This window comes from Diabrotica virgifera, chromosome 9 (genome assembly GCF_917563875.1).
Source record: "Diabrotica virgifera virgifera chromosome 9, PGI_DIABVI_V3a".
NCBI lineage: Eukaryota > Metazoa > Arthropoda > Insecta > Coleoptera > Chrysomelidae > Diabrotica > Diabrotica virgifera.
This window is the reverse complement of record NC_065451.1, coordinates 191,330,178-191,353,393: the sequence shown is the minus strand read 5'-3', so window position 1 is coordinate 191,353,393 and position 23,216 is coordinate 191,330,178. Positions and strand designations below refer to the sequence as shown.

Below are 23,216 nucleotides of genomic sequence, written 5' to 3'. Positions count from 1 at the left end.
AGAGAATCTGGATACATACGTTCAATCCAGAACAACGCTGGTTGCTCCCTCTCGTATTGAGTATGTACATTACGAAATGTAAAAGAAATAATACAGTATTTGAAATAGAAGAAAATGTCACATACACATTTAATTCTAACTCATCAATTTGTACAAAATTAAAATATGGGACGTGACTCATACTACACAAATACCTGTGCAAGTGTGAATCGATAGCTGATTATCTGGAACAGGGTTATAGTCCATTCTTTCACGGTTTTTGCTCTAAATTTTAAAGAACAGCTTGGATTGACATGCAATTTGGCATACGTATAGCTTACATGTCAAAGAAAAAAAGTGATATTGTGCCGATGTGTGCTTTTGCCCTGGGGGTGACTTTCACCCCCTCATGGGGGTGAAAAAATATATGTCACAAAATAAGTCCGGAAATGGGTAAACTGACTAATTTTAAGTAACTTTTGTTCTATAGAGCTTTTTTGCCAAGTCAACACTTTTCGAGTTATTTGCGAGTGAATATGTCCATTTTTCAACAAAATAACCACATTTTTAGAAGGTTTTTCGCAAATAACTCAAAAAGTAAGTATTTTGTCGAAAAAAATGTTCTTAGCAAAAATATAGCTTATAAAAAAGTAAAAAAATGGTGTACGAGTTAGGTCTCTGTATCTCGTAGAACCAGAGTTATAGCCAATGAAAAATAGATTCATATTCACCAAATTTCAAATAGAATATTTCGACGTGAAATATCCAAAAAATTAAGCACTTTTTGGGGAAAACCCATTATAATTTTTTTAAAGTGTTTAAAAAAAGCTTTATTCCTGTTTTTACAAAAAGTTTTTAGCATTAAATTTAAGCAAGTTATGCTCAAAATAAAGTTGGTTCCTTTTGTTTTTGCAATAAAAAAATCGACCACCCACTAATTAGTAACTTAAATGAAATTAATCGTTACCACTCCACAAATGATTTTACTTATCTTGTGTTTATATGATCTGTAAGTTTCACTGATTCAAAGTGCTTATTTTTGAAAAAATTTGGTTTCAAAGTAAAATTCTTAAAAACTTAAATTTTGAAAAATATGCTTTTTTTCAAAATAACTTAAAAATTGTTAGCGATACCAAAAATCTCGAAAAACAAAAAAAAGTCAGATTTGCTTTTCTGAATATCATGTATTTTTTGTTTTTCTGTTAGACAAAAATTGATTAGGAATTGGTGTTTCTAAATTTGCATACATTCGTGATCAGTGACTCGTTCAAGCCCTTTTAACTACAGCCCTTTCAATAATAAGGACTTTGAACCGATGAAACTTACAGATCATATAAACAATATATACACGAGTCAAGAAACTTGTGAAGTCGTAACGATTAAGTTCATTTAAGATACTATTAGGGGGTGATTTTCTCGATTTTTTACCAAAACCAAAAGGGACTAACTGTATTTTGAGCGTAACTTATTTAATTTTGATGCTAGAAATTTTTTTCATAAAACAAAAATGAAGCTTTTTTTTAAACACTTTAAATAAGTTGTAATGAGTTTTCCCCGAAATGTGCTTCATTTTTGGTTATTTCACGTTAAAGTATTCCATTTGGAATTTGACGAATATGAACCTATTTTTCATTAGCTATAACTCTGTCTCTACTAGGTGTAGAAAAGTGATATATACACCATTTTTTTAAATTTTTTACAGGCTATATTTTTGCTAAGAATGTTTTTTCGACAAAATACTTACTATTTGAGTTATTTGCGAAAAACCGTCTAAAAGCGTGGTTATTTTGTTAAAAAAATGAACATATTCACTGCCAAATAACTCGAAAAGTATTGACTTAGTGAAAAAACTCTATAGAAGAAAAGTTACTTAAAATTAGTCAGTTTACCTATTTCCGGACTTACTTTGCACGAATATTTTTGTGAAAAAACTCTATAGAACAAAAGTTACTTAAAATTAGCCAGTTTATCCATTTCCTGACTTTCTTTGGACGAATATTTTTTCACCCCCAAGAGGGGGTGAAAACCACCCCCAGTTCAAAAGCACATATCGGCACAATATCACTTTTTTCTTTGACTTGTTAGCTATGTGTGTGCCAAATTTCATGTCAATCCAAGCGGTTGTTTAAAATTTAGAGATTCTGCAATATTTTACCGTTAAAGATGTAATTGGCGCCGGAACAATCCGAAAGGATCTCTCCATCAAAAATGCGATACGATATTGTGATTGCCTCTTAAAAGGTACATTTAGCATGCTGACTAGCCCACTTGCAAATTTTCGTCAAAATCGGTGCGTTGCTGCAAAATTGTAAAGTTATTTGGAATTTTTAATGATGAAAGTCTATATTTATGTATAGAAATTTCTAATAAGATTAATTTTTAGCCGGAAAGTGACGGTAGTCGGAGCGGCAGCAGTTTATCCCTGCGTAACATGACAGGGCAACAACAGGCCACGCCTCAACCTGCTATACAGAGCCCTCAACACAGAGGCGTGCATCGTTCGATTTCGGCGACGCACGCTAAACCTAACAGGAGAGCATCTAGTGGAGGTAAGTCGCCGTTTTTTTTGATCTTATAGAATTTTTCTCTTTTCCCCTTTTTCTTCTTTAAAGATAAACTAGCAACTTTATTGGGACAGTAATAGACAATCTGGAGCAAGGTTGACTATTTCAAATTTTGTATTGTTTATTATCTTTTAAGAGTAGAACATGGTACAAAACTTTTTTGAGGCTTCGTAACGTGTTGTGGGGAGTCCTGTGTTGTCTCATGTTAAGTCTAGGAATATTTTAAACATCACATGTAATTTCATATCAACATGTAAATTTTCTACAACTGTTTAACATTTAAAGGGTTTTCACCCCTAGATTTTGGTGGCATATAAAACCTGTTAGCAGCACTGATGATGAACTCTTTAGTTCGAAAACGTTCTATTACATCTGTGATGTAGCCCGAAAGGGATTTTTAAAATTTAGATTTTAATATACCTTTTATAAAGGATTTTAACTAACTTTAAGTAAATATAATGATATTGAACCTGTCCTGAGAAATGTTGGTAGTTTATCCAGTTGACTTGCTGTTTGTACGACCTGCTTTTTTACAGTTTCATTGTGACCAATACCGTTTGTAACTAGTATCAAAAATTATTATGTATGTATAAATTTTAACAAATCTCTTTTCATTGTTTCTTATTAAAATATTTTATATTTTCATTTTAACCATCTATCGTATTCTTACATCTTATATTACTATACACTCACTTCTTAATTTAATACGAATAAATATTTTCTACCCAAATTACATTAAGAATGGAAGAATTTTAAATTAACACATACGTCACATCTTACCTAAGCTAGAGGATGATGAGGGTGTAACTACTCGTTTCAAATATTTAAAAATAAACGAACACCCAGAAGATACCAAATCTATGGATCAGAAATAAACATCGGAGAGGACCTAACTGCCAAAATTTTAGAGAAACATGACAAATCAAAGAGCCTGTAGACCAGAAAGAATCCTTATTAAATATGCTGACAGAACGTTTTAATAGACACCTAAATGAAGATAATATACCTAAAAACTGGAAAGAAGGATGGATTACACCGATTCATAAAAAAGGGAATAAGACAGACTGCATCTCAGTTACCAGTACTCTCAGTAGATTGTATGGAAAAGTTATGAAAACCCAGGATTTCCAGTTAAACAATATTAATTCGACTACATCTACCCTTTAACCCAACTAAATGAAAAAAGACTAGTTAGGGATAGATCAACTCATCTATTATTTAGATAGATAGATGGATTTAAAGAGGTGGCCTTCTGGCCTATTTCACTGCGACCTTTTCAGATCTATTGTGGTCCTCTGGTCCTCACATTCTCTAGCCTGACCCTTTTTAAAAAGTCTAATAGCTTCGAGACTGAACCTTCCATGCAGCCATTTGCCAGTGGATTTTCTTCTTCTAATGCAAAGAACCGCACATTTGCCAGATTGTCATACTGACATAGAATATGCTCTGCTGTTTCTTCTTCCAGGTGGCAGAATCTGCACAAGTCATCATCTGACAATCCCATTAGCTTTAAGTGCCTGCTCAGCTTACAGTGCCCTGTTAGCAGACCTACTATGGCTTTGACTGTTTTCCTGTCTTTCTCCTGGTGAATTCCTCCACCATTCCAAAGATTCCACTTTCTTGTAGCTGTTCTTGTTACTGCCTTTGAAACGCCGCAGAAGGGTTCCGGTCCAACGAATGGCATTGATGAGCCTTGTTTGGCCATTTCATCTGCTTTTCCATTGCCATTATGACCCTCGTGCCCCGGTACCCAGGCTACCGTAACCTTGCTAGGTCTCCTAGTTTACCGAGGGCACACACACAATCCCATATTAGCTTAGAATTGACCTCTACAGAATTGAGTGCCTTAAGCGCTGCCTAACTATCTGTGAAGATGCCAATTGAACGGAACGTTTTTTCCTGCCTTTCTATTTCTTCCACGCAGTGATGGATTGCCGTTATTTTCGCCTGGAAAACTGTGACATCCTTTGATAGACTTACCGGGTATCCCTTGATTTGTCTCTACTATGCCGGCTCCCACACCTTCCGATGTTTTTGAGCCATCAGTGTACCAGGTAGCAGCAGCTTGTATGGGTACACCTTCCTTCCAGTCTTCCCTGCCTGGTATATTAATTATGAACTTCTTTTGCTTCAAAAATTGGGCACCAATAATTATGCAAATATTTTAATATCTGCAGTTCTTCTTCGTTTCGTTATGGTTCAATTCAGTCTCCTTGCATAGCCTCTTTGAAAAAGGGTAGACCCCGAAACACGGTGTCAGAGGATGGCAAGAGACTCGAATTGAATCAAAACGAAAACGATTATTTTCTTTTCTTTTTTCATACCTTACTCGGTTTAGAGTACAAAATGACCACGTTTCATTAAAGTAATCTGAGACGCATTATTGGAGTGTTCTCCTAGCGGCGCCGCTTGGTACTATTGTACCTCGGTTAACAGAATACTGACTCGTGGTCGAAATTATTTTCACTCATTTCGTCCTTCCCCGTTAGAGGGCAGTCTAACCACACTCCGCTGCAAATATTTTAATATCTGCAGTTCTTCTTCGTTTCGTTATGGTTCAATTCAGTCTCCTTGCATAGCCTCTTTGAAAAAGGGTAGACCCCGAAACACGGTGTTAGAGGAATACTGACTCGTGGTCGAAATTATTTTCACTCAATTATGCTTTCCTTAGCTTTCCTTTATACTTGATTTGTTCACGACAACTCAGATACCCGACTTACAAAGGAGACACTCTCTCTTTCTTCCTGTCTCCCTCCCTCTCTCTGTCTCTCTCCATCTACTGCTTAAATAATGTATCTTCTTAAATCTCTTGTAATTGATAAAAATATGTGAGCTTTTCTGCTACTTCTTCTGCTTCAAAAATTGAGCACCGATAATTATGCTTTCTTTAGCTTTTCTTTATTGTCGATTTGATCACAACTCAGATATTCGACTTAAATAGGAGAAGACAAATTAGTAAGGATGATTTATCCGTAACTCTTCTCTGAGAGTGTTGGATATTGAAGTTACCAAAGTGTTATCAATAAACGTAACTCTTCTCTCAGAGTGTTGGATATTGAAGTTACCAAAGTGTTATCAATAAAAATTACTATTTACACATTTTTAGACTCGTATTTTAAGTTTTTGCAAAACGTAGTGTTAGTATCAGTAGTTCTAGCTTTTCATATTATATTTTGTATGTAGATCATATTAAGTAGAAATTTTATTATTATTTTCACTCTGCACATTGCACGTTTTTTATACATACACACATTTTTCACTGTTACAAAAAAATCACCATCATAGCCCAGGACTAGATTAAAAAATTTGGTAAAAATGAGTAATACAGGCCTGCTAGATCCATGATTAGCCGATAGGGCTTTTCATTCATAGTCATTTGTTTCGAGCTCCTGTCATATGTCGTATAATCCATGTATATTAATATTATACACAGATTATACAACATATGACAGAAGCTCGAAACAAATGACAATCGATGAAAAGCCCTATGGATAACAATATGAAAGGTTCATTTTTCATTCATAAATAGTCATGTATACAAAGACACCTGACAATTGACATATGACGTTATATCTACTACCTTGAACAGTGGGCGTTTTTGATACTACTTTAAAACAGCAAAGTTTTCAGGACATGTACATGTACCGGGTGTCTCAATAAGAATGGCTCTCGGCCATATCTCAGGAACCGATTATAGTAGAGCTTTGAAATAAAAAATTTTATAACAAAAGTTGCCTCAGGAAAAGCCTGGAAATTATTTTCATAATTGTGGGACCACCGCTAGAGGGCGTAATTGAATATCAAAAATTAAAAAATCTAAATTTTACAAAATTTTCCTAATGAAGGGGCACTGGAAATCCGATCATCGTATTCTTCATAAAATTCTACGTAGATTTGATTTGACAAGTTTAGGTCTACCTTTGGAAATAAGAGGTGGGGGTGAGTGGGAACCTTGTTATTAAAAACTGGCTGTGAGTCAGGTTCTGCTTAATCAAATTTTGCAAACTTGGTCTTGTTGAAGACAGATCTTTTTCGTTAATGTAAAAGTTATGACTTCGAATTAACTTACTGAGTAATATGCCAGCTAGAAGGCGTTATTTAATTTTTTTCAGAAATCTAGTGTTCCTTGGAAAATATTAAATACAAACATGCATTTTTAATCCCATATTACAAAATTAGACAAAATTAGCAACAGAATAGCGAAAACCCCATGTTAATACCTTTTTTCTATCTCGAGATATCTTACAAAACGTGTAAATTTAAAAACATAACTGTTACTGTCACCGGTAAACGAAATAATTCATTAAAAGTAGGGTGCTATGGAAACAACAAAGAAACATTTTCCAGCTGTCAACGTATATTAGGTCTTTTCAACGCTTCTCATTTGTTTCGAGCCTCGTTCATATCTCGTATATTAATATTATACACGGATTATACGGCATATGACAGAGGCTCGAAACAAATGAGAAGCGTTGAAAAGCCCTATTACAAAGAAATAAAAACAACTATTTAGTGATGACATAAACGTTCAAATTTTTGCCCATCATTTTCGTTGCAAACATTTACTCTTTCAAGAGTAGATTGAACAGCAGTCTCAATTTCTGCTCTCGATATGCTTTGAATGGCGTTTAGTATTCTCTGGATAATGTATTCTAGAGTAGTGTATGATGGGCAACAATTTGAATATTTAGGTCGTCACTAAGTACATAGTTCTTTTTGTTCTGTGTTATATTTAATTTTAATAGTATTGTTTCTCTTTACATTGTTGTTTTAATTAATTATATTTTTATACGTTGACATCTGGAAAATGTTATTTTGTTTTTTTCCACAGCATACTACTTTTCATTAACTTAGTTTACCGGTGATAGTAACAGTTATGTATAAAATTTACATGTTTCTCGAGATATCTTGAGATAGAAAAAAGGTATCGACATGCAGTTTTCGCTATTTTATTGCTAATTTAATCTAATTTTATAAAGTATGATTAAAAATGCATACTTGTATTTAATATTTTCCAAAGAAAACTAGATTTCTGAAAAAAAATAAATAACGCCTCCCAGCTGGCTTATTACTTATTAGGATGGTTCAAAATTATCACGCTTACATTGAAGAAAAAGATCTGTCTTCAACAAGACCCAGTTTTCAAAATTTGATTTAGCAGAACCGGACTTACAGCCATTTTTTCATAACAAGGTTCCCACTCACCCCCACCTCTTATTTGCAAAGGTAGAGTTAAACTTGTTAAATCAAATATGCGCAGAATTTGATGAAGAATACAATAATCGGATTTCCAGTGCCCCTTCATTAGGAAAATTTTGTAAAATTTAGATTTTTTTATTTTTGATATTCAATTACGCCCTCTAGCGGTGGACTCACATTTATGAAAATAATTTCCAGGCTTTTCCTGAGGCAACTTTTGTTATAAAATTTTTTATTTCAAAGCTCTACTATAAACGGTTCCTGAGATATGGCCGAGAGCCATTCTTATTGGGACACCCGGTACATATTATAACAAATTGAAGATTTCTTTAGGAATATAAATCTGATGATTTAGTGATCTTTATTGTTGTTTTTAAATTTCCTTTTAATTCTTCTCTGAAATTTTCACAGATAAGTCTATTATTTCCAATAAAATAATGATTTTGTTTATATTAGCGACAGGCCATGGATTGGCATTAGTGCCAGACTTCGCTCTTCAACTACACAAGAAAAGTGAGTCAGAGTAATGCGAATGTGCATGACCTATTACTAACATTTACAGTATCCTGGTTCATGTTAAAGAGTTCAATAAAAGTTTTATATATCTAGAAAAGGTCGTTTAGTCATATGCAACATTTGAAATGGCGTGTTTATTGAATTCCCCAAAAAAGAATTTAGTACTCAATTGTTTTAAGTTTAAGGTATGACAGTTTTAAGGTATCAAAAACTATAAACGAATCAGAAATGAAACTAATACTTTGGTCAGACAAATGAACAGGAACACTGAGAGAGCTTCTCAAAACATATGGAACACGATTTCTACGGAACACAGATAGAAATGTGAAGAATGACAGAGGACAAAGAAAAGAAATAAACGAACTAATAAAAACGAAACACATTCAGAAGGAAACATGGGCAGACTAATAATTTCGATACCTATTTACTAAAGGTGACGATAATGAACCACCAACACCAGAAGTGACGACAAATGAAGAAATAAACATTGAGGAGGAAGATGTAAAGGAGGCATTAAGGAAATTAAAAAATAGAAAATCACCAGGAGAGGACAAAATGCCAAATGAACTCCTAGAGTACGGAGGACCGGATCTGACCAAACAACTATTAAACCTAATTAAAAAAATAATAGAACAAAACAAAATGACACAAGAATGGAGATCAAGCATACTAATACCTCTTTTCAAAAAGGAAGACAAATCGGACCCGGAGAATTAGAGAATAATTAATTTATTAAACACAGCAGTAAAATTAACAACTAAGGTGATAACAAACAAACTGAATGAAATTATATCACTAGCAGAAGAACAACAAAGTTTTACTCCGAGAAGATGATGCACCGACGCTAGATTTATAATGAAGCAAATGCAAGAGAAATCATTAGAATACAACAAACCGTCGTACAAACAAACATATCGTCGGCGTCAGTGCCAAACCTCGTATGTTCATGTTGTGAGATTTTTCAGGAAATGAAAAAACTCTTGTTTCTTTTTTATCTTTATCAAAATGAATACCATTTTGCCGAAATGTGCACCTTTGCAACAACATATTTTTAGATACAATATTGAAGAAAATTGAAGATATTTTAAGCGTTAATTACTAACGCTTGCTCGGTACTCGAGTGCGGGGCGCGGGAGTCGAGAGTTCGGATAACCGGTCGTTCGGTTGATCGACGTTCGGATAATCGACGCTCTACTGTACTATACTCTTATTAAATTTAGAAGTAATATTAAGAAGATTAGATCAGTATTATGTATTTTAATTATAAATAAACAAATAGTTGATTTCGCCAAAAATGTACATACCAGGTTTAGCTCTGACAACGACGATATTTATGTTTCTTGAATCTTAAGAAGGCGTTTGATAAGGTCAAGTTAAAGGACGTTATCCATTTATTGTACGCAATACAGATACATCTAGTAATAATCAAAACTATTGAGAATATCTATCAGAACAACACAATCAAAGTAATAGTAGAAGAACTAACTGACCCAATTGAAGCTGGCAATGGGATAAGACAGGGGATTCTCTGAGTCCTCTATTATTCAACCTAGTCAAATGGGAGAAAAACGACTTATAATAATTTGCTATGTAGACAACGCAATACTAATATTTCAAAGTGAAGATGATTTACAACGTATTCTGCACCAATTTGATATCGCCCAGAAAATATAACATATTAATTTCTCTAAAAACAACAAAATGCATGGTTATAACAGTATATCTACTAAGATGTAAATTAGAGCTAGAGGGTCAAATAATATAACAAGTGATGTAGTTTAAATATCTAGGCATCACACGGAAAGCTCACAACAGAAGTGGAAGATCAAGTAAATGGAGCAGACAGAGCCGCATGTTTTCTGAATTAAACAATATGGAGAAATAAAAATATCGGGAAAATAATGAAAGGTAGAATTTATAAAGACCAATAGTGACATGATATACGCGGCAGAAACACGACCTTGCACAGAGAACAAAAAGAATGCCAAAAACAGTAGAGATAAAAACTCTTAGAACAATCGGTAAGACACGGTTGTAACTGTTTTCTAAAATAGTTACCTTTAGTTCTTGTGGAATTGGATTGTTGTGGTATCTTGTGCAATTCTGTATTATTTATAAATGGCAATGGATAATCATTTTTAAATAAAATTGATGATATCTTATTAATTGTGTTGTATGACACTTGCCAAATTCCTCAGTTGTTTGAAACTTGTTACATAGCATTATGGTATTTACTATCTCTAGGTACGTATCTCGGTTTTCCCCTTATTATTCATTGATCTGCCCATTGTATTCATTCGTGAATTCCAATTCAAAACTTGAGATCAAATTTTGATTTTAGACTACTGCAAGTACATCATATCTGACTGGAGCATGGCTCCAACACTGGACCTAGTAAACTAGCTATCGAGTATTTATAGTTCATTTCATTTCATCGTCACGTATGTAGGCTCTGAATTTTTCAAATAATTTTATATATTTTAAATGAAAACATTAAGAGTAGATTTTTGAATATATGAACCACGATAAACGTGTCTTTATGAAACTTTTCATTTCAAATAATATTCCACTAACTTCTAATTCTTGCACATTAAAAATACTAAACTAATGCTAACTCACTATGATATCTCGTAGTAAATAGACATAGATACAGATAAGTTACAGGCTTAATCTGCCTCGTAAGGCATTACAAATCAAACAATATTAATTTGTCTTTATTCAACATTCAAGAATTTTACAATAATTGACAAAAAAATTCCAACTACATTTCTTGCTTGATAACATTAAATATTGGTCCTTCGAGCCGGGTTATAGTACACTGGTACTAAAAAATTGTATAATACGAAGGAAACTACAAATTTTTTTAGCATTACATCGAAAGAAATGAGTTTTTAATTGAAGAATCTATTTATATACGACGAAATAATAATTTTTGAAAGTTTTAGTAATAAAATAAATGATTGTAAACACTGTCCACAAGAAAATCTGTTATACTGTAGCTTATAATCTTTTATATAATGTACATTTTAACTATAACCACGCCTGCAGCGTGTTTTGAATCTAAATTGCACCATAATAATAAACTGTATAAACGCTTCTCGCTGTACTATATGGCTTTCAGAACGGAACCGATCACGTGTCATAATGACTGGAAAAAGCAGGTTGAATAAATCCAGCTTGTGCCTTTAGTGTTTTGTTGTGTGTGTTTTAACTGACTGGATTTTCTCTCTTCTTTTCAGGTGGAACCATAGGTAGGTGTGCTTTTTGTTAGATGGTCTGTAATGTTGTGAGTAACCTCACCACACTGGGACTTTTGAAGGGCCTAAATTGTACATAGGCTTTGAATGCTATATTATGTGTGACGTATTTTTTAAATTTCGATTTTTATTGGTGTGTACTGTAGTAGAAGTTTTTTTGTATGTTTTACACTGTTTTGAATATAATATGAATATTTTTATAAAAGCAGTAGAAGGTACGTCTATACGTTTAACAATTCAATTCAATGCAATAAAAGTATGTAATAGTATGTAAATAACACAAAAAGTATAGGTGTAAAGGTGGACCGGGCCTATTTTTTACTTAGATTATATTGGCAAAAGTAAAAGATCAGCTTTGAATATGTTGTAATGATTGTTTTAGTGTAGATAATATTCTATCAATATCGTGTTATCTTCTTATTTAATGTTGTTTATGGCTTCTCCATTCATCTTAACAGCTTCCTAGCTTTTAATGCGTCTGCAAAACCCTGCTGCGAATATAAATCAATCACTAACGGTGATAAAACGTGATCCTGAGGATCTTCTTTCTATATATGTACTGGTTAGGTGTTCTGATTTTCACATAGTGCTGCCATATTCTGTGCCCAGTACAGATCACTAATATTCTTGTCAGTTCTATCTACTGCCCAGCTTCTCAGGATATTCACCATTTTTTTGCTTATACGTATAAAAAAAACTTTCGCATAGTCTAGAAATAAAAAAATGTATACGTCACAGTTGACGTATGTACATCTTCTGAAACCACTTTGGATGCTTCCTATATTCTCTTCGTATGTATATATTTGCCCTCTACTATCCATTGGGCCATTACTCCCATACTAACTTGGGCCATTGAAGACAACACTGGAACTCTGAGAACAAACAGAGAAGATATAGCAGAGACATGGAGATCGTATTGCAGGGACCTATATAAAGATGATCAACGCCAAGAACCTGTTAACCAAATCTCTAACGAGGTGGAAGAAGAACCTGATATACTTGAAAATGAAGTAAGACTCGCGATCAGTAAGCTCAAATATAATAAAGCATCAGGTCCAGATATGATAACAGCCGAAATGCTCAAAGCCACAGAAGAAACTGGCGTAAAATTACTTCATCTACTCTGTAACCAAATATAGCATTCTAAACAATGGCCTGAAGACTGGACAAAATCTACAATAACGACAATTCATAAAAAAGGCAGCTTCCATAAATGCGACAATTATAGAACTATTTCTCTTATATCACATGCCAGTAAAATAATGCTACATATAATCAATGAGAGACTAAAAACATTCCTTCAGAGAGAAATTGCACAAGAGCAAACTGCATTTACCAAAGGTAGAGGTACTCGAGAACACCTGTTAAAAATAAGACAAATAATCGAAAAATCTAGGGAATTCAATATTCCACTGTACATATGCTTTATAGATTATCGTAAGGCGTTCGACAGGGTCAAGTGGAGACACTTATGGCGCATACTAAAAGAAGTAGGCGTACCCCAACACCTTATTTCGCTTATAACTGAACTATACGAACACACTACTGGATCAGTTAAAGTGCTTGACACACTTTCAAACTAATTTCATCCAGAACCTGGGTGGCAGACAGGGATGTATACTATCTCCACAATTATTCAATATATATGGAGAGCATATTATGAGAAGAGCACGTGAAGGATGGGAAAAAGGCATCTCAATAAATGGTCATAAAATAAACAACCTACGTTTCGCAGATGACACAGCCCTTCTTGCAGGCTATTGATTATGTATTTTAGAAAGGAACTACAACGTTAACGGGGTTTTATTATTTCATATAGTCAATGGACCTCTAAGTATGAGAAAACCGCGGAGTGCTACCATTTACAGGGGTGCGTTTTTAAGAAAGGGGTGAATTAGTCCCTAGGCACAGGACGAATTAAGGTGAGTTCTATGCACGTTTGGTACAAACACGTCTACAGGAAAAATTTTCCAGGTTAAATTTACTATAGAAATATCACATTTTAAAGTCAAAAAGAATTTTTTTTACAAAATTATATTCAAAAGAAAAGCAAGAAAAAAACACGAAAGGTATCATTTTTGTTTATTGCCCTATAACTTTTTTCCACGGGGATATAGGTATAGGCATTGCTTCACAGAAAAAAAACTTCCATCCTTCCTCTTTAAAATGACGTTAGGTGTAAGTCTGTATGATGTATAGTTTCCAAAATATGATTTCTCAAATTTCGCCACTCACAACAATTTTGGGCCATTTTCCTTGTTACTTCGCAAACATTGTTCTGTAACTTTTTTTTACGCAGCTTTAGGTATATGCAATGTTACATTTAGTAGGAAGAAAAGTCAGTTACCTTTTAAAATGGTATATCATAGAAGGCTGTATGACTATTTTTCAGTAAGATATGGATTTTCAAAATTTTATACCTTTAATGATTTTTGATATATTTTACGATTATTTTTAAATTTCTCATTATAAATGTTTTATTGTGTATTTAGGTATATACATTGTGCAATAAAAGGAAAGTTTATTATCTTTAATTTAAAATGGTGTATTGCAATCACCTCTAGGTCTATTTTTAAACAAGATATGATTTTTCAAAGTTTGACATATACACATGCAATAGGTCCCACTAATAGCCCGATCAAGGAACACAAAACTTTACACAAACCTCAAAAAAATTAAAGGAAGGATGAAAATTTGGGAATATGTAGTTGAAATTGTCTATTATTATATAAGAAAAAGTTTACAATTCTAAACCGTCTCCATTTTACAAAAATAGGGAAATAAGGGTTGGTTTTTCATTAAAAGTGCTGTATTTTAAAAATAATGAAATAATAAAAAAAAATGTAACAGTGAAAAATAAAATAGTCATCAGAGTGATTTAACCTTAAAGATTGGTCTTAAAATTTTTTTTTAGATCTTGATTATTTTATGAGATATAGCCTATTTTTAATAAGGGTTAAAAACCAAAAATTTTTAAAACGGTCTTATTCGCTTAGTTTTGTATCAATTAATCTGAAAATTGGTGAACACACTTTTTACAGATCTATTAAGGGCTTGAGGTTAAGATTTTCCAAAAATTTTCAAAAAAAACTTACGGCCAGTGGAAAAATTTTGGAAATTTTTTTGAATTTTTGGAAAAAGAACTGAAAACTTTGGTTTTTCCTGTAAGTATGTCTGTACTTACCTGAACGAATTACATGCGCGTGCACGTATCCTATATTATTTTCTTTTTGAATTAAGTTAATAATTTGAAAAACTATAATTTTAAAGTACATACTTGTATTTTTAAGTTAATTATTTCAATATAAACATATAAAATGAAAATATATCAAAATTTCTCAAAAAATATTTCTTTTACTAAATATTTATTAGGTTTTCTAAAGTTCATTTAAAAATTAAATTAACTTAATTAAAAATAAATGTACTCTATTAAGAGGCTACATCAGCGCGTCATCAATATTTTTTTTTCGATAGTTCTCCGAACTTTCAACAGTGCGGCAACAGTGTGTCGGCAGTACTACAGTGCCAGTGATACTATACACTATACTATCAGAAACAAAGGCACAGTAATGTGATAACAATAATTATACTCATAGGCGCGCTAAATGTTGCCATGTCAGTCAAGTTCGATTTCTTGTTATAGATAATCGTTTTTTAGTAATTCCATTGTGACACAAAATCTAGACATGGGATAAAAAAGTTTATTTGAAGAAACTGTATTTTTTTGTTCTTCCTAAAGCGGCACAGACTCGTTTTTTATATTTAATTTAATTTTAGAGTAATTTCTACATACTAACATGTTTCTTAAATTGGGCTCTGTACCACAATTCTTTACTATATTGCGAATATGTGTGCCAGATATCTCGACAGAATATTCAAAATTAAAGTTGCAATCTTGGAACGCATTTTTCGCGCGCTGATGTTGCCTCCTAAGTTATAAAGGATCAAATGAGCATAAAGTACTAAAATGATAAAAGGTGCAATAAAAAATCGTTTATTGTATATCGAACTGGATCGTCACTGTTTACATTTAATTAATTAATCGAAATTATTCAAAGTTCATTTTCATCTTCGTCTGATGTAAAATTTGTGTCTGAATCAACTTAATTTATAATAGAATCATCTGTAAAATCATAATTTTGGGTCTCTTGGCAGCTACCATCTAAACTATTATCATCTTAATCATCAGAAACTATAATGTCTTCCTTTTTATGATTTGTACAATTACCAGTTTGACAACTTCCGCATGCAGCATGAAAAAGTTTCTCCTCTTTTTAATACATATTTTTGTCTACATTCTAATTTCATCACAGTCCAAAAGCATTTTGTGTCTATCATCTTTTCTTTCTGAACTTACACTTTTTAATGTTTCAATTCCACGTTTGACAATTACAATTTTTTCGTTATCACATTCTAAATGTTTTTCACAAATAAAACAAGAATTATTATTTTTTGTTTCACTGTTCGCACTCATTGTAAATATTTACACAATTATTTTATAACAAACAGATTACTTTTATAGATAATAAGTTATTTTTTCTCTGATTCTGGCTTTGGTTTAGAACTAGAACCTTTAGCCACGTAATTGTATAACTTATCACTAAGTCAGGGGAGTAATGTGTAGTGTGTGTGTGTTGAGTAAGTGTCTTGTTACTTTGCAAAGTCGACGTCATTGTCTTTACAAAGAGACGCTAATTGTTTCCGAACGTCTGCGGTCCCTAGATAATAAGTTATAAATTCAAAAACTTTGACAGCCGAAAACGATAACAAAACATTGCAGCGTGAACATTGCTCCAATTTTTTAGGTTATGTTCGTCTACTGTGTTTAGGAAGCGCGCCGTTTTCTCTTTTAAGCAACTTTTACACCTGTGTTTACGTACCCCATATATTTTTACCTTTGCAATAGGCCTGTTGTATATATATGTAATATGTTATTCAAGCCTTTTTTAATATATTCCCATATTTTCATTTAAAAAAAGACTTTCAAAAAAGAATGGCATCGATTTTATTAAAACATGACATTTTTTTGTAGTTGTTTATAATAAGTGAGCCTTATTTAAAAAGTATTCTATGCATAAGAAAAATAGATACCGCTTTCGAAAAAGTACATTTTCAAGTACCTACAAGCATATTTTTAAAGTTTTTTATGAATTTTCAACAAAGATATTATTGATTGAAATCTTGAAAATTGACTTAAAATAAAAATCAAATAAATATCCATTTTTTATCGCCATACAAATTTTTATCCTTTAAAGTAACATTGTGCAATTTTAAATCTAAATGTTAATTAGCCATCTTAAAACGTAAATCTAAAAGGAGTTTTAATTTAAATGATTACGTAAATTTTTGTGACAAAAAATATGTGTTGCTCTCAAAACTTGTATTAGTATATTTTAAAACATATTTTTCTAAATTAAATAATTTGTAATTCACAATGAAAATATATTCACGTTAAAATTGATATTTTTCTAAAGGTATTGTGTTTTTTTCGTATATTTTAATGTTTGATAAATGCCCCAAAATTATCGATTTAAAAGTTAGTTAATCTTAAAATGTGACATTTTTGTTGCGCGCGCAATTCAAATAAGCGCCCCTGTTAAGTACTTTAAAAAGGGCTATAGGTTAGAAACGAATCAAGATGCAAACAAAGTTTTTAGTCAAAATGTTAGGATAAAAGTACCTTGATGATTTTTAAATAAATTTTTTTGTTATTATTGCCTTATTTTCCGAAATACAGCACTTTTAGTGAAAAACCAACCCTTATTTCCCTATTTTTGTAAAATGGAGGGGGTGTAGAATTGTAAACTTTTTTTTACAAAATAATAGACAATTTCAACTACCTGTTCCCAAATTTTCATCCTTCCTTTATTTTTTTTGAGGTCAGATTGTTCTTTGATCGGGCTATAAGTTGGAACCATATGGAAAACTTTTTATTATTAACTTAATGAAAAACATTATTCTTTATAAAATGCTCTGCATAGTCTAAAACCTAAGATGTAATCATCAGATATAAAATTTTATCAATAGTGTACGAGGTATGTTAAAAAATATGAATTTCGCTCAAGAGTAAAGTACCTTTATATTTCACAATATCGAAAAGTGTTATTAAGAAAAGTTATTTGGAATAAAAAATTATGTTACAATATACAATTATATTCTTCTAATTGAAAAAAATAAAATTTTTTAAAATTTTTCTCAAATTACGGATACCCTTGGATATCCTGCGGATATCTTGTTTAAAAATAGTCCTAGAGGTGATTTTAATACACCATTTTAAAGTAAAGAAAATAAGCTTTTTTTATTCCAGAACGTATATACCTAAATGTACAAGCAAAAAAGTCATAATGAGAAATTTAAAAAATAATCATAAAAAATATCAAAAATCATTAAAAGTATAAAACCTTGAAAAAGCATAACTTGTTTAAAAATAGTCGTACGGTCTTACACAGCAGACAATTTTATAGGTAATTGACTTCTCTTTCTACCAAATGTATATACCATTGCATATACCTAGAAAGGCGTAGAAAAAAGTTACAGAACAATGTTTGCGAAATAATGGGGAAAATGGCTCAAAAATTCTGTGAGCGGCATATTTTGAAAAATCCTAATTCGGAAAATATAAATCCTAGAGACTTCTACCAGACGTCATTTTAAAGAGGAAGGATGGAAGTTATTTTTCGCTGAAGCAATGCCTATACCTATATCGCTGTGGAAAAAAATTATGGGGCAAAAAACAAAATTGCGTTCTTTCGTGTTTTTTCTTGCTTTTCTTTTGAATGTATTTTTGTAAAAACAAATACTTTTAACTTTAAAATATGATATTTCGATAGTAAATTTATCCTGGAACAATTTTCCTGTAGAAGTGTTTGTACCAAAAGTGAATGGAACTCACCTAAATTCACCCTGTGCCTAGGGACTAATTCACCCCTTTCTCAAAAACGCACCCATTTAAATGGTAGCACTCCGCGGTTTTTTAAAATATAGAGGTCCATTGATCATATGAGACAATAAAATCTCGTTAACGTTGTAGTTCCTTTTAGTTCTCATATTTTGAACATAATCAATAGCCTAAATAGTCAAGCAGAGCTGATTGATCTTATACAACCGGTTGAAAACGAAAGTCAAATATTTGGTCTGCAATTAAACATATCAAAGACAAAGATCATGATAGTGGATAGACTACATAATAATCATCCACACATAACCACAATTGATCGGTTTGAGGTTGTGAGCTCATACTTATATCTGGGATCATTAATCACAAACACAGGGTCACTACAGGAAGAAATAAAACGTAGATGTGATCTAGCAAAAGTCGCCACAGCAAAAAGACCACAATATGGAAGGACTGTCAAATTTCAAGAGCGTTAAAGATGAGGTTGATAAACTGCTTAATATTCCCAATACTGACCTACGGATGTGAATCTTGGACCCTGAGAAATTCGGAAAGAAGAAAGATAGACGCCACTGAAATGTTCTGTTGGAGACGAATGCTACGAATTCCTTGGACCGACCATAGAACAAATACTTCAATTTTAAGAGAGCTAAAAGTTAGCCAACGACTCTCCAGCAAAGTCCATCTCCAACAATTAAAATACTTTGGACATGTTATGAGAGCAAACACAGAAAACATGGAAAGGCTCATTATACAAGGAAAGGTGAAAGGCCGAAGATCACGAGGAAGATCCCCAACAAGATGGATCGATCAAATTACAGGAATATGCAAAAGACCTATGCATGAGTTAAAAGAAATGACTAGAGACAAAGATCTTTGGAGACGGACAATACATGACATCACGTCGACCATTACACTCCCTCCGGGGGGTCAGGATTGAAGAGAGAGATCCATAGATGATCGAATAAATGAAAAAGCTCCAGAAATGACCAAAGAAGAGGTTATTCATGCAGTAAAAGCTCAGAAAAACAGAAAAGCTACTGGTCCAGACAATATCAGTGTCGAAGACTTGCGAATTATCTCAGAACTTTCGAATTTTCCTTGTAAATTGTAGAAGAATCGGGTACAGGTAAAAATCAAAATTTGTTTCCGACCTAAGAAATAGTTCAGGTTTCTCGTTGCTTTTAATAGATGTCGGTAGTGCGTTCATTTGCAAATTATTTCTTATTAATTTGCTTACATGACAGTTGGATTTGGTTTCGATTCAGGGTACACCAAGACCTGTTCTGTAGAAACCAAGAGGTTGAAACGAACATAAACAGATGGTGGTGGTCTCTGAAGCGAAATTAAATCTGAACTGTCTTTCATTTATATATTTAAAGATTTTTTACCTTAAACTGTACAATATTTGGTTTATTTTTCTGTAGGTGAAACTCTAAGGACGGGAGCCCAACCTCAAGTACCTGCCTCGCAAATAAACAACCAACAATCTTCAGGTTTCAAACGGCAAAATACCGTCGATAGTGCTACGATCAAAGAAAATAGTGCCAGGCTTAACGCCAGACCTGCCAGTGCTCAACCCAAGACGACTACGGAGAATAGTAAGTCACCTGTCATTTAGTATGTCAAGTTTAATCGATTATTACAAGAGTAGTTGCACACTTTTTCATCTGTGTTCTAATGCAAAACGTTTGAACGCGTTTAGTGAAATTATGGTTGTCTATACTGTTAAATATGGCGATCAATGGATGAAATTTACATATTTGCAAGTATTTACACAAATGGCCTGAAATATTAGAGTTAGACGGAAGAAATCTCTCTCATGGTATCAAATTCCGGTTAATTCCATGTTTGCACAGGTGTTAGCGCACGTTTACCGGAAGTAAATGGTATAAAATTTCGCCGAATCAGCGTAGTACATCTGATTTCTGCTATTTCCCTTTTACTTTTTTTTTTGGGAGGTGAGGATCTTCTAAAGACTACTGGGAAGGTGTCACAGGTGTGTTGGATTCAACTCTCTACGCCTAACCGTAGAGAGCCGCCTACCAACTAAACTCACCTCCTCTTTCTCCAACCAGCGGGCCAGGAACCGACCTTATTTCCCTTTTACTGAAATTTATATAGATAAGGTTCATTTTTATTAATCTTCTCTTTGTCTTCTTCTTTTTGTGTAGACATGACTCTGTCTGTTTTCTCAATAAGTCTCCGGTAAGTTGTCGTTCCATCGTTTTCGTGGTCTTCTTTTTTATCGTCTTCCTATTACGGAACCGTCTCTCACCGTCTTTACTGTTCTATTTTTTGTCATTTGGCTTACGTGGTTGTTCCATTCTACTGTTCTGTTTCTTAGACAGTTCTTAATGTTCTCCATCTTGTATTTCGGTCGTATATTTGTACTTCCTGCTCTGTCCCTTAGTGTCTTACCATCCATTTTTCTAAGGGTTTTCATTTTTTGCTGTTTTTAGCATTCTTTTTGTCCTCTCTGTGTCGGGTCGCGTTTCTGCCTCGTATGTCATTATTGGTCTGATGAGTATTTTGTAAATTCTGTCTTTCATTTCTTTTCCGATATTTTTATTTGTCCATATTGTTTCATTCAGGCAATCATGCTACTCTATTTGCTCTATTCACTTATCTTCCACTTCTGTTTCGAGCTTTCCGTAGCTAGATAATGTGATATCTAGATGTTTAAACTGCATCACTTGTTCTAATATCGGATCCTCCATCTCTAATTTATATCTTAGTAGATTTTCTGTAATAACCATGCATTTTGTCTCTTTTGGGGAAATTACTAGTTAAATTTTCTGGCGGTTATATTAAAATGGTGCAGCATATGTTGTACCTAAATCATTTTCACTTTGAGACATTTGTTTTGCATCGTCTGCATAGCAGATTATTTTAAGTTGATTTCTCCCATTTGGTATCCTTTCTACTTTTTTCTTACTTTTTGTATTATTTCATCCATGATTAGATTGAATAATAGATGACTCATGGAATCTTCATGTCTTATCCCATTGCCAGCTTCAATTGGGTCAGTTAGTTCTTCTGCTCCTTTTACTTTTATTGTATTGTTTTGGTAGATATTTCGTGTATTATTATCGTGTTGATTTTTGAAGTTATACTTCTTTAGGCGCGATTGAGAGTAAAATTTCATTATTCTGAGCGCATGCGCACACAGACAGTATGGTATAAACGTTATACGGGATCTGATTGGGTGTTAAAATCATCTGTCAATAATTGCTCAATATGGAGATTTTGGATAAACAATTAATGTTGTGTATATTAGTTTTTATTGTTGTGATGGCAGAGAAAAATGCGAGTTTATAATATTGTAGTGACTTTTTAAATAGTTTTTAAAAGCGACAGGTACGTAATAATTGTAAATGTTTCACCTAATATTCACCTAATATTTCTTTCAATTCTAAATAATTTCAATTCAAAATCAAAATAATTTGGTTAAATTCAGAACCGTCCAAAGTTTAATCCGTTTAGTTAGTTGATCTTCGCACATGATGACACATGGTCTCCGTGGGTAAAAGTTTAAGGTGAATGAATTCCAATACTAACTGCGCTAATAAGCGTGTTCGAAACCCAATGGAAACTTTTATTTTTTTATTTTTTTTATACATTTTATGATTGTACGTTTATTATATAATTTTTTTTAGAATATACGTATTTAGTTAAAAATTTTTCCTACATTGTTCAGAAATCATTTGTGGCATTTTTCTATGTGTTTGTTTGTGTGTGTTTTATTCTTTTATTATTTTAATTTTTGGCACTGTTTTAATAAAAATTTTTGAGAAGTAGTAAGTATGAAAATTAGTTTAATATTTAAATAAAATATAAATAAACTGTTTAAAGTATATTAATTTCGTTGAAATCATATAATAGAAGTATAACTTCTTACGTGCGTACAAAGTACACACACATTCTTTTTTTTTATTATTCCTAGAGGCACGTCTCTTGCGTACAATAAATGGATAACGTGCTTTAATTTGACCCTATCAAATGCCTTCTTAACCTTCTGATGACCAAGGGGGGTAAATTTTGACCCCAGTGCATGTTTTTATTTAATAAATTCAAAAATATTTTCAATTTTAAACTCATTATTTTTTTATTTGACTTTAATATCATTCTAGATACCCTCATATTTTGTAATAAAAAAATTCCCTATATTTTACGAAAAAAAAAAGAAAATTTTTTTCCGAATTTGGGGTCAAAGACGAACTCCCTTGGCCTTCCATGTTCCAATTGTATATTAAGTAAATACCGTCTATTATGTGGAATTGTATGTAAGAAACATTCCAATATTGAAAAAAAATGTTTGTTAAACCTGTGGCGACGTAAATTAGTATATTTTAAAATGTCTTTTATTTTTTAGTTCAGAATGATGATTCCTGTTTATGTTCAGTTGTAATTAAAAATATGTTTTACTAATGTTTATTTATCATTTATTGATACAATAGTAACATTAAAATTACGAATACATTATTTTATTTCTTAAAACAACTTAATTTTTTTTTGACCCCCGTTGGTCATCGGAAGGTTAAGGTCCACGAAACATAAATATGCCTGTTTGTTCTTTGTTGTATTTTAATGATTTCTCTTGAATGTACTTTACTTACTCCGTGGCGTTACAACCATTCATGGGTTTTAGCCGACTCAAAAACATGCCTCCACTCTTCTCTGTCTTGAGCAACCTGCATCTAATTCTCCACGCCCATAGCTTTTAGGTCTCCTGCTATATTATCTCGCCACCGGAGTCGAGGGCGTCCGCGTGGTCTTCTTTCAGTTGGGACTTCCTCCACAGAA

The 23,216-nt window shown here is 32.6% G+C and overlaps 1 protein-coding gene across 19 annotated transcripts in view; it reads left to right on the top strand.

Moving 5' to 3' along the window:
• The window catches only part of LOC126892901 (MAP/microtubule affinity-regulating kinase 3-like), a 592,659-nt gene that overhangs the window by 470,893 nt on the left and 98,550 nt on the right, over positions 1-23,216 (top strand). For 14 of the 19 annotated variants that reach the window (XM_050662736.1, XM_050662738.1, XM_050662745.1 and 11 more), the window contains 3 exons: positions 2,363-2,528; positions 8,199-8,255; positions 19,838-20,011. In XM_050662736.1, coding sequence (XP_050518693.1) covers positions 2,363-2,528; positions 8,199-8,255; positions 19,838-20,011 — 397 coding nt within the window. Of the gene's footprint in view, positions 1-2,362; positions 2,529-8,198; positions 8,256-11,497; positions 11,510-19,837; positions 20,012-23,216 lie in introns of all 19 variants that reach the window. The other 5 variants (XM_050662748.1, XM_050662747.1, XM_050662740.1 and 2 more) reach the window with 2 other exon arrangements.